The 13,354-nt window shown below is 45.2% G+C and overlaps 1 protein-coding gene across 4 annotated transcripts in view; it reads right to left on the bottom strand.

Annotated features, from left to right (window-relative positions):
- AMHR2 (anti-Mullerian hormone receptor type 2) overlaps positions 1-13,354 on the bottom strand; it is an 89,479-nt gene that overhangs the window by 9,274 nt on the left and 66,851 nt on the right. For all 4 annotated transcript variants that reach the window (XM_083169582.1, XM_083169581.1, XM_083169580.1 and 1 more), the window contains one exon: positions 11,157-11,293. In XM_083169582.1, coding sequence (XP_083025708.1) covers positions 11,157-11,293 — 137 coding nt within the window. The remainder of the gene's footprint in view (positions 1-11,156; positions 11,294-13,354) is intronic.

Genomic DNA, 13,354 nt, shown 5'->3' on the forward strand with positions numbered 1-13,354 from the left:
CATTTTCACTGCCAAGTTGTATCAAAATTGGTGAAACCCCTGGGGGTTTGAAATGTACACTATACCCCTAGATGAATTCCCTGAGGGGTGTAGTTTGCAAAATGGGGTCACTTGTGGGGGGGTTCCACTGTATTGGTGTTTTGGGGGTCTTGCTAATGCGACATAGCACCCACCAACATTCCACCAGAATCTGTGCTGCAAAATCCAAATATCACTCCTTCCCTTCTGAGTCCTGGCACTTTTTGGTCACACATGAGGCATTGCCGTACTCGGGAGAAATTGGGGCACAGATTTTGGGGTGCTTTTTCTCCTTCATACCTTCTGAAAATGAAAAATTTTGAGCCAGAACTGCATTTTTGTGTAAAAAAATGTAATTTTTCATTTTCACTGCCCAGTTGTATCAAAATTGGTGAAACCCCTGGGGGTTTGAAATGTACACTATACCCCTAGATGAATTCCCTGAGGGGTGTAGTTTGCAAAATGGGGTCACTTGTGGGGGGCTTCCACTGTATTGGTGCTTTGGGGGTCTTGCTAATGCGACATAGCACCCACCAACATTCCACCAGAATCTGAGCTGCAAAATCCAAAAATCACTCCTTCCCTTCTGAGTCCTGCCATGCACCCAAATGGTATTTTTTTGTCACATGTGAGACATTGCCGTACTCGGGAGAAATTGGGGCACATATTTTGGGGTGCTTTTTCTCCTTCATTCCTTGTGAAAATGAAAAATTTTGAGACAGAACTGCATTTTTGTGTAAAAAATTTAATTTTTCATTTGCACAGCCCAGTTGTATCAAAATTGGTGAAACCCCTGGGGGTTTGAAATGTACACTATACCCCTAGATGAATTCCCTGAGGGGTGTAGTTTGCAAAATGGGGTCACTTGTGGGGGGGTTCCACTGTATTGGTGCTTGGGGGGTCTTGCTAATGCGACATAGCACCCACCAACATTCCACCAGAATCTGAGCTGCAAAATCCAAAAATCACTCCTTCCCTTCTGAGTCCTGCCATGCACCCAAATGGTATTTTTTGGTCACATGTGAGACATTGCCGTACTCGGGAGAAATTGGGGCACAGATTTTGGGGTGCTTTTTCTCCTTCATTCCTTGTGAAAATGAAAAATTTTGAGCCAGAACTGCATTTTTGTGTAAAAAAATGTAATTTTTCATTTGCACAGCCCAGTTGTATCAAAATTGGTGAAACCCCTGGGGGTTTGAAATGTACACTATACCCCTAGATGAATTCCTGAGGGGTGTAGTTTGCAAAATGGGGTCACTTGTGGGGGGGTTCCACTGTATTGGTGCTTGGGGGGTCTTGCTAATGCGACATAGCACCCACCAACATTCCACCAGAATCTGAGCTGCAAAATCCAAAAATCACTCCTTCCCTTCTGAGTCCTGCCATGTACCCAAATGGCATTTTTTGGTCACATGTGAGACATTGCCGTACTCGGGAGAAATTGGGGCACAGATTTTGGGGTGCTTTTTCTCCTTCATTCCTTGTGAAAATGAAAAATTTTGAGCCAGAACTGCATTTTTGTGTAAAAAAATGTAATTTTTCATTTGCACAGCCCAGTTGTATCAAAATTGGTGAAACCCCTGGGGGTTTGAAATGTACACTATACCCCTAGATGAATTCCTGAGGGGTGTAGTTTGCAAAATGGGGTCACTTGTGGGGGGGTTCCACTGTATTGGTGCTTGGGGGGTCTTGCTAATGCGACATAGCACCCATCAACATTCCACCAGAATCTGAGCTGCAAAATCCAAAAATCACTCCTTCCCTTCTGAGTCCTGCCATGTACCCAAATGGCATTTTTTGGTCACATGTGAGACATTGCCGTACTCGGGAGAAATTGGGGCACAGATTTTGGGGTGCTTTTTCTCCTTCATTCCTTGTGAAAATGAAAAATTTTGAGCCAGAACTGCATTTTTGTGTAAAAAAATGTAATTTTTCATTTGCACAGCCCAGTTGTATCAAAATTGGTGAAACCCCTGGGGGTTTGAAATGTACACTATACCCCTAGATGAATTCCCTGAGGGGTGTAGTTTGCAAAATGGGGTCACTTGTGGGGGGGTTCCACTGTATTGGTGCTTGGGGGGTCTTGCTAATGCGACATAGCACCCACCAACATTCCACCAGAATCTGAGCTACAAAATCCAAAAATCACTCCTTCCCTTCTGAGTCCTGCCATGCACCCAACTGGTATTTTTTGGTCACATGTGAGGCATTGCCGTACTCGGGAGAAATTGGGGCACAGATTTTGGGGTGCTTTGTCTCCTTCATTCCTTGTGAAAATGAAAAATTTTGAGCCAGAACTGCATTTTTGTGTAAAAAATTTAATTTTTCATTTTCACTGCCCAGTTGTACCACAATTGGTGAAACCCCTGGGGGTTTGAAATGTACACTATACCCCTAGATGAATTCCCTGAGGGGTGTAGTTTGCAAAATGGGGTCACTTGTGGGGGGGTTCCTAAATTTTAGCATCTTATAGTGCCTAGAAACCTACATGGTGCCTAAAAAATAATCTCATAAAAAGGAGGCTCCAAAATCAAGTAGGTGCTCCTTCTATTATGAAGCCTGTGGTTTGGTCAACGTGCACACTAGGGCCACATATAGGATATTTATGAAAACAAAAGAATTGGGGGAATCAATTTTTAGTCACATTTCTCTAGTAAAATCTACTGTGTTCCTTAGAAAAATGTATTAAAATTGCAAATCTGCAAAAAAAATGAAATTTTGAAATTTCACCTACACTTTGTTTTAATTCCTGTGAAACACCTAAAGGGTTAACAAACTTCCAAAATGCTGTTTTGAATACTGTGAGGGGTGCAGTTTTTGAAATGGCATCATTTATGGGGGTGTCTCACATACAAGTCCCTCAAAGTCACATCAGAACTGAACTGGTCCCTAAAAAAATCAGTGTTTGAAATTTTCTTGAAAATTTGAGAATTTGCTATTCATATTGTAAGCCTCCTAGTGTCCAAAAATATTAAAAGGAAGTTGAAATAATGATGGAAACATAAAGTAGACATATGGTCTATGTTAGTTATTAACTATTTTGAGTGGTATGATTATTTGTCTCACAAGCAGAAAATTTAACATTTTGCAAATTGCTAAATTTTCCATTTTTTTACGACATTTTGGTATTTTTCACAAAAAAACACAGACTGTATCGACCAAAATTTACCACTAATTTGAAGTACAATGTGTCACGAAAAAACAATCTCAAAATCACTGGGATAAGTAAAAGCAAAAAAAAGTTATCCCCACTTAAGTGATACATGTCAGATTTGAAAAAAAGGGCTCTGTCAGGAAGGCAAAAACTGGCTCTGTCAGGAAGGGGTTAAAATACGGGGGACCCCTAGTCATTTTGTCCCCCGTATTTTGGGAACCAGCGCTGGACCTTGAACCTGGTGCTGGTTTCATTAAATCAAGGGAACCCCTATTTGTTTGTCCCTCTGATTTTATGCTACCATCACCGGCTTTTTGAGCCCGGGGCTGGTTATGCTTAGGAGGGGGGACCGCACGCCGTTTTTTTTCTTTTTTTTTGTTTTAACAATTTTTTTACAACAGAACCATGCACAGATCTCAATGATCTGTGCATGTTTCTGATAAAATCGCCAGTCAGAACCTGGTCTATTTTTTTTGCAATTTTTAGTAACCTTTACTAAAAATCGCAACCCATTAAATATGCGAGTTCTATCCTTTTTAATGGGAAAACATCTGGATGCGATTTTTAGTCTAACTAAAAATCGCACCTTTAAAAAATGCGATTTTTGCCGCAAATCGCACCCTATAAAATATGCGATTTTCGGGAAATGTCCGAAAACAGCATATTTTGCGGGAAAAAATCGCAAAAAAAACGCCTCCCATTACATTTCGCCCATGATGTCCATTACATACTATAGAACACACCACAATGCCCATGACATACTATATAACACCGTAATCCCCATAACATACTATATAACACACTGTAATGCCCATTACATACTATATAACACACCGTAATGCCCATGACGTACTATTTAACACAGCGTAATGCCCATCACGTACTATATAACACACCGTAATGCTCATCACATACTATATAACACACCGTAATGCCCATCACATACTATATAACACACCGTAATGCCCATTACATACTATATAACACATGGTAATGCCCATTACATACTATATAACACACCGTAATGCCCGTCACATACTATATAACACACCGTAATGCACATGACATACTATATAACACACCGTAATGCCCATTACATACTATATATCACACCATAATGCCCATTACATACTATATTACACACCATAATGCCCATTACATACTACATATCACACCATAATGCCCATTACACATTTGACACATAAGTGCCACTTACCTACATGCTCGATGCCAAGGGGCTTCATGCTCGATGCCAAGGGGCTTCATGCTCGACTGAATCTGCTTGGGTGCAGCAGGGTGGGAGGGTGCTTGCAGCAGGGTGGGTGCAGTAGGGTGGGAGGGTTGTGTGTGCACCCCCCAGCCTGTGCTGACAGCCAGCCAGCCAGCCATCCCCCCCGCCCCGCTCGCCCGCGCCTCCCCACTCACCCGCTCCACAGTGTGACCGGCCGGGAGAGAAATGTGCTCCTATCCTATGTAAAATTCATATCTCCCGCTGGACCGCTAGCCAATAGGCGCTCGCGGTCCAGCAGCCGCCAGTTGATTGGCTGCTGGACCGCAAGCGCCCATTGGCTAGCGGTCCAGCAGGAGAAGTGAATTTTATACAGTAGCACATCTCTCTCCCGGCCGGGCACAGCGGGGGAGCGGGCAGCAGAAAAAAAACCCGTCTGAAATGACAGGGGGGGACGTGCCCAGATGCCCCCCCCCTGAATGCGCCAGCTATAGTACCCATTACACATGATGCCGCACACCATAGTACCCATTGCACATGATGCCGCGCACCATAGTACCCATTACACATGATGCTGCACACAAAATGTCCCTTACACATGATGCTGCACACATAATGCTGCTTACACATTATGCTGCACACCTTAATGCCCCTTACACATTAAGCCACACATTATGCATAATGCCCCCAAATACCGCCACTTGTAGCGTCCCTTAAGCAATGCCCCCAAAAGTGCCACTTACTGTAAATTTTTATATGAGCCTTCGCTGCTGCTGCAGGGAGAGATGGAGAGCGGTGCAGCTGCTTCTATGGGGTGAGGAGCAGAGCGCAGCGCAGAGCACGCTCCCCCTCCCCTCCTGGTTTCCCCTCTAGCAAATATTGTGCGCGCTGTTGTTGTGTGTGACGTTGGGGGAGCGCGCCGGCACCACATGATTAAAGGGGGGGTGGGTGGGCTGAGGTGAAAGCGGGGAGAAGAATTGGAGTGGAAGCTGCAGGGGTGACAGTCATTGACAGCTGGGCAGAGAGCAGGGGGCTGCCCGGGTGTATTCAGAGCACTGCAGGTCACAGCTGTTTGAAATAATACCCCATTCACAAAAGGAAATGCAGGGATTTACTCGGGAATATGGTCCCAGGATTATGCAGGGACATTCCCAGGCTGCCCCCTTATACACCAGCCTAGTCCCTGCATTTTCTGGTGTGAGGGGGAGAGACAACCACTCCCCTCTCCCTACTCCCCTTTAACCAACCAGCTATATCTTCGGAACCAAATGACCCATTTACATGAGACCAGTATCATATTGACGAACTTTTGAGTTGGCTTCGAATGATTTTGGTCCCGTGAAACTGGGCTGTTTGGTTCCAGAGAAATCTGCCCTCAAAGAACATAAACAGTCATGAAATTACATTTAAGAAATGAAAAAAAAAAACGGTTTAACCTCAATATCCCTGGAACCAATTAACCCATATGGATCAGTAGGTGAGCGAATGCCTTGCATAGTATTCTTAACCGGTGCAGAGGGAGGGCCTGACCCGAGAGAAGGCCCGGGCACTTAACAACTGCACGCTCTGCACCTACTGGTAGATTTAATAATGTCTGTCATGGTTTTCTCCAAGCCAATGGATAACAACGGAGCCGAAAATATATTGCCTCATTCCTCCATGGTATACAAGGTGGTCCATAATATCTACTTTTAACTTCTTTGAGATGCCGGTGCCCATTAGGCATCTACCTGGGTTTATAAAGCAGAAACATTTTAAAAGGCACACTACAGGTGAGATGTACTAAGCCTTGAAAAGTGATAACATTGTGAGTGATAAACCACTGATCGGCTCCTAACTATAATTTTCTTTCAAACACATCCTGTAATATGACACTTAGGTGCTGGTTGTTTATCACTATCCATTTTATCACTTTCCAAGCTTAGTACATCTGTTATAAGTGTTATTTTCACATTTAAGTACAAATTTAGAATTTCAATTAAGGCGCCCATTATGTTATTGAGACGCCCTTCAACATATACTTTAGGCTAGCTTACCACTAAGAAATAAACACACGTACACCAACTGCTAGATTTCAAAGGCCAACAAGCAGCATTTATTGGTTTTGTGACCTGGCTTAAACTAACTGTGGAGGATGGCAAAGAACGGCACTACCAACACCAGCAACTTCCCACCCATCTGGCTTATAATAGCAGACTATAGAATGAATCCAGTATCAAATGAAATTAAAGAACAAAAAGCAAAATCAGGGAGGGTATAAAAAAAATGACAAGTGAAAGAGGACACACCTGACATGCCCTAATATAGGCCCTTATTCTGGTTAACTCGCAAAGGCAAATTCCTTCTCAAATGGACAAAACCATGTGCACTGCAGGGGGGGATGGGTGTAGCAGGCGCAGAGAGAATTAGATTTGGGTGGGGTTTTACTTCAAAGTGATATCTATATTACAGTGTAAAAACAAAGCAGCCAGTATTTACTCTGCACAGAAATAAAATAGCTCACCCAAATCTAATTCTCTCTGCACAAATTACATCTGCCCCCCCTGCAGTGCACATGAACTTGAAAAAGGGCCATAGGCACTGAGATGGCTACGCCCACTAAACTCCTCATACTATAGGTATAGAACAGACCACATGACTACAAAGGCCAAAGCCACTTAAATCTAACTAGCCCTAAAGGCCCCCATTCACTAGGGCGACTTGTCCTTAGGACAAGTCGCCCCCGACTTCCCCCTGAGCTTCCCCGGCTGCTCCCCGGGGGAGCTTGATTAGATTGGCACTTGATGTGCCATTTTTTACATGTGATAAATCATCTCGATTTATCACATGTAAAAAACCGGGGGAGCAGGGGGGGGGGCTACAGAGCAGGGCTGCTGGTGGGAGCAGGGGGGGGCTGGGGACGCTGCGGGGGACACAGGCGGCATAGAGCCGGGCAGAGGGAGCCGGGAACTGTCAGTCCTAGAAAAAAAAAGCCTATACAATGAATGGGCAGCCTGTGATTGGCTGAGCGCTCTCTCAGCCAATTGCTGACTGGCTGAGAGAGCGCTCAGCCAATCACAGGCCGCCCATTCATTGTATGGGCTTTTTTTTTTTATTCAGTACTGACAGCTCCCAGCTCCCAGCTCCCCCTGCCCGGCTCTATGCTGCCTGTGTCCCCCGCAGCGTCCCCAGCCCCCCCTGCTCCCTCCACCGCCGCGCCGCCCCACCCCACTAGGTCCCAAGTCGGGTGGTCGGACGTGCAGCAGGTCCGACCACCCGACGTAGATCCGATGCGCACGGGACCGCGCATCGGATCTGAGGGGACATCAAAACTAGCCGATTTTGGTCAGATTTCGGCCAGATCAGACTGATCTGGCCGAAATCTGACCAAAATCGGCTAGTGTATGGGGGCCTTTACACTAATTCTAACAGCATGTCCAAAAACATAGGACTCTTATATTGCGTTGTGCTTATGCAGCCCTCAGACAGTTATGTTATTTATTTATTTTTTCAGTTTTTCTCATGAAAATTAAGTGCATACCTAATTAGGGGGTGTGGCTTGCCACAGGAGGGGGCATGGCCTATAATCGCACCGTCCTGCGAGGCCACGGCCCCGTTTTATGCTGTGGGGGCATGACTCAGATGCTCTGCGAGCCAGCAACTAACAGGGCACTCCCAACTGCAAACCCCCCCCCCCTCCCCAACGGTGGGACACTGGCCCTTATTCTGATCGGTGCGGATATTCCCGCATTCTTACGGAGCGGTCCGCACGCCACAGTGTTCTGCCGCGTGCGGCCATCGTCCGTAGAAACGCCCACGTGTCCTCCGCATTCGGACGGACTCACTCTTTAAGAACAGGGCGTGTTTACGGACGACATACAAACCATGCGTGTGCGGGAGAAACACTCAGATTCTGCACGGTATTACAGAGTATTACAGAGTATGCTCGGGAATACCGCATCCGAACGGGAGCCAAGCGGTGCTACCGCCCGTAAGCGGAGTATTTACGCCAAACAACCCACTATTATGTATCTTCTGCAATACATCACATGACCCACTTATTCAATTACCTATCCTCATAAAAAACTGCTTATTTGGAATTGGAATCAATTAGATGCCAATATATCCTTACAAGCATGCCTAACACATGCATTGCACACATTAACCCTTACAGCAATTGAAGTGCAATGGTTTCAATTAAAGCACTGACAAGCGTCCTATTAGTGAGTAATGAGTAAAGGAGTCGATTCTATTGGGTTCAGGTGTTAATGCTTGTAGTCATTAGGCGGTCCGTTCGCCTCCCGCAGGAACGAGTGGTGTCCGCAAAGCAATAGTGGCCTTTTGGACACCGCACATTTCTTCCCTTTTTGTTCGCGTGCATTCGGAGTGCTATCCGAATGTACGCCCCCCAACATAAGTGTACTCCCCCGTGTCCGCCCATGTTTCCGCCCCGTTTTGCCCACTTTGAAACTACGCCCATGTGTCATTCCGCATGACGCCCATAATACGCCCATATTTCCCGACTGATTGCGGTGAACAGTTTTGTAAGGGATTTGGCCGAACAGGTACGGAGTCAATGCGTGGCACATGCGCGTGGCGTTCGCCACGCATGCGCAGACGCCGTAAAGACGCGATCCGAAAGTATGCGGTAAAGTACGCGTCAATCAGAATAAGGGCCACTGACGGACGCGGGTGGGACGCAGGAACGTCCCCGAAAACCAAGGCGTTCCAGTGGTTATCAGGACGGTTGGAAGGTATGATGGGTGTTTATTAAGTGTGACTATTTTGTATATACAGGTTGAGTATCCCGTATCCGAGTATCCGTTATCCGAATTATTCCGAAAACCATACATTCCAGAAAGTGAAAATTTTTTTTTTGTTTTTCTAAAAACTTACTGGGGACATTTGTAACAGCACTACTGGTGACATGATATGTAACTGGCACTATATATGTGCAAGAAAATGATTGCTTGGCATTCAAATTCAATATCTGAGATAGTACACAAATTTTGTTTCATGTTTTGAAACCTTGTTTTTTGAACAAATAAAATATATTTGTGTGTATTTTATGTGGTAATAAAATATATTTGTGTGTATTTTATGTGGTAATAAAATATATTTGTGTGTATTTTATGTGTTTATACAGCATACATGCAAAATACTTCAAAATACATAATTGAAATATTAAAATATTCCGAAATACGGAATAATCCGTTATCCAAAATTCTCCTGGTCCCGAGCATTTTGGATACGGGATACTCAACCTGTATGACCATTAGTACTGCAGTCCGTTCTCCCAGGTAAAGTTTGACACCGTAATCGAACTCGGGTCTCCAGCATGTAGAGCCGCGCAGCTATCCACTACACTATGCAACAGAATGAGGTGTACCTTCTGTAGAGTGCTGGTATATACTGTATAATCAGTGGCATCCGTAGCCCTATTGGTAAACCCGGGTCGTGGCAGCGTCTGAGACGGTCCCTTTGTGGATTAGCGCTGCTGTAATGTACTGTATTCAGGTCAAGTCGACCCCCTCCTCCCCTGGGGGAGGGGAGGCGGCGGTTGACTTCAGCTGCATTCAGTACACATTATTCCCTGGAAGAGACAGTAATAATGCAGTGGTACGTAGTAACTACTAGAGCTACTGTATAGTACAGTACCAACAGTTCAAAATATTCAGCATCGGCTACGTGAACGTGAAGGTAAATATTTGTATAGGCTCATTACACTACACAGCCCATTTGCTCGCAGTGATGTTCACGGGCGTCTCATTTCACACGAGTGGCCCTTTACGCACGAGCGTCTCATACAGTAAGCGTGCTCCATACGGCGAATGGCGGGGTTCCATTGGCACATTACAGTATATCACTCTGACGCTAGCTTGATGGAGCATTAGCCACCCAGTGGTGGCGTATTGTATTGCATGGCGTGCGTCCACGCCCCTTGGCGGACCGGAGTGCAAGAAGAAAATTGGAACGCCAGAACCTCCGCCACGGCGAGCTGGCGGCAATGATGACAGGCGCTACATCTGTAGCTATTAAATCACAGGCCTCTGATGCACCTGAGAGCAGCCACAAGATAGAAATGAACTCTTATTTATCTTCACGCCTCTGGAGCAATCAGCACAACGCAATCCGGGGCTAACAGCATTTGCCCCAAAGAATGCCCCCCCATTCCACTGAATTGCTCCCACTGGCCAGTGCATATTTCTGCTTCTCCACAAATGCCACTATCTTGTCCTACAAATTCACAAGCTTTGCAGAGATTTTGACAAAGCAGTGTATATTGAGGCACACTCCTACATAAAGAATTTTACACTGCGTCTCAAATACATCATAAATGTGGTAGTGACCACTGTGCACCAAATATGCCCTAAGTCATACCTCCGAACATTCACCCTGGATCACATTCCCAAAGGGGTGTGGCCTTAGGAAAAATAGGGCGTGGATTAGCAGGATGTTTGCGATCATGAAGCCATGCCCCTGTTTTGCTCCTGTGTACGCTCTGAGACAGCTGCCCATGCCCCATCTTCTTTCTGTCTCAGTGAATAGATGCTGTGCACTTGCGCACAGCGTCTATTCCCTGCAGAGCTGCAGCATGCAGGGGTACTCCCAACTGCCCCCCCCCCCCAACACACACACACACATGGGACACTGGACAGTCCCAAAAATCAGGACCGTTGGGAGGTATGCCTAAGTACATTTGTTGCAGCTGTAGCTAACAGTGCCTTGCATTGGTACATCATGTAACAGTACTTTTGGCATAAAAAGAGATATCACCTGGAGATTTTTGTTCCATTTCCTGGGGAGTTGTGGCCGTCGTTTGTTCTCTACCACCAATGATCGCAGCTCATCCAGGCTGGGGTTTGGACCCAGTTCATCCAAGAAAACAACCCGAAACTCCGGAGACTGATGATCTAACAGCAACATAAAGGGACGGTTATGAGCAGTAGATGCAGTGACAAGATGGCCATACACCTAAAGATTTATTTTCCAATCTGGCTGGTTGGAACAAAAATCTGATAATTTCTGGGAGCAAATGACAGTTGACCATTTGCTTCCAAATGCTGGAAAAGTACCAAAAACGTTAATTCAGATATTCAGTTAAGGTGCCCATACACAGTGCGTTTTCACCGTGCGATGCAATGTGTGCTCCCGTGGGCATCGCATCGCACAGTACACAGTATTATGTGCTGCACATCATTTTTGTACTGCCTTCTGATCGCATTGCATCACATCGCACGCAAATTGTATGCAAAATCCAGCCCATAACGGGTGCGATAATCGCACCGTGTATGGGCACCTTCAGAGCCATTATCATGTGGCTGTATACTAGGTAATTATAGGACCCACACTGGGGTTAACATGGATTTGGGGTGCGGTTCTCCCGGATTGGTTTGACTGGGGGGCTCTGAGGTGGTACACTATCAAATTCTAATTAACGCTTCTCTCTTATTAATAATCTCACTAACACTATTATTTTAATATTTTAATTTAATTCATCACTTTTGTACATAGCTCTGGGGTCTTACACTTATTAACATTAATTATTTTACTGCTGTGTTGCTCTGGGCTTTCTGACTTCTGTTGGTTTTTGGGGTGGCACACCCTGCACCTAGATATAGCAATAGTGTCCCCCAACACTCAGAGAAGCCTTGATGGTCACCTTGGGGGCATATATATATATATATGGTACTCGCCCATCGCATCGCAGACCATAAGGCATGAGATGCGATGAGATTTCCCCCAATGTCATACAATGTTAAAATTGTATAGCATTGTATATGGCATACAATGCGATGCGATTTTGAATTGTATAAGCACCCTAATGGGGGCTTACAATGTTAAATGCACCCCCACTATGAACGTGAACCCAAAGCGTGGCGAGCGTAGCGAGCCCACAACATTTTCATACCCCCACTATCCACGTCGTCGTCGAGCGCAGCGAGCCCCGCGTGGGGACGCGGAATACATGTAAAGTAATACGCGGGCGCTCCACGTCCCCCCCATGTCGGGATTTCGGCGGTCGGGATTCCAGTGGTCGGGATTCTGACCGCCGGGATTCCGACCGCTGGGATTCCAACCGCCGGCATTACATATCGGATCCTGAGGACGGGGGTTGCATCCCCCGAAAGCGCTAGATGTGCATTTGCCCAATACACTTGATGTGACTTTACCTGGATTGTGTGCCTCTGTTTATTGGAGTTCTACGTATTTGATGTGGAGTGCACCTATCAAGCTGCCTAAAAATTATTGGAGTGCCGGCAGAAATGGAATGCTATATATATGTTCAGACAGACGCTGATATGCGTCTCAAATGATGTTTTTGGCGCCCAAACACACAATAAATAGTGGGTTTGTTTACTGGACAGTTGCACAAGGCGTTGGCATGTGCAACAGATCTTGTTGCTACTTTCTCCACACCGCAAGGTATGTTGTTTAACCTGCTGGGATCTTGGCATGCACTGTAAAGTATTAGAATAATGGATAAGATAATTTTTGTTAAAGTGGTGGGTAGTTTGATATATGCTAATGTTTAAAGCTGCTTGACATATGTAATGAATAATCTTTAAAGCCATTTGGCATATGTAATAATATCAGGATAGAACAGTACTATATTGTGAATGAGCATTGATGCTCACCCTGGAAATGATACACCCTTTCTAATCATATCTGTATATATGAATTTATGTCTTTATATAGGTGTGAACTTGTTCGATGTATTTATGATGGCTGTCAAAACAAGTCTTGATAAAGGCCCTAATTCGGGTCGAAACGTTGACCAGAGTATTGGCAGCGTATGAATATGATGAAATAAAGCAATGATTTAAAAATTCCAGTCTGGTGAGTGACCTTACCTGTACCCACGTATATACTAAATATACTCCACACGGAGGACTATTTTGAGTGTGCACCCCAGCATTAATGACATTTTTGAGTGAGTGTCGTCCCACCCCATGGGTATATATATATATATA

The sequence above is a fragment of the Crinia signifera genome, chromosome 2 (genome assembly GCF_055691185.1).
Source record: "Crinia signifera chromosome 2, ASM5569118v1, whole genome shotgun sequence".
NCBI lineage: Eukaryota > Metazoa > Chordata > Amphibia > Anura > Myobatrachidae > Crinia > Crinia signifera.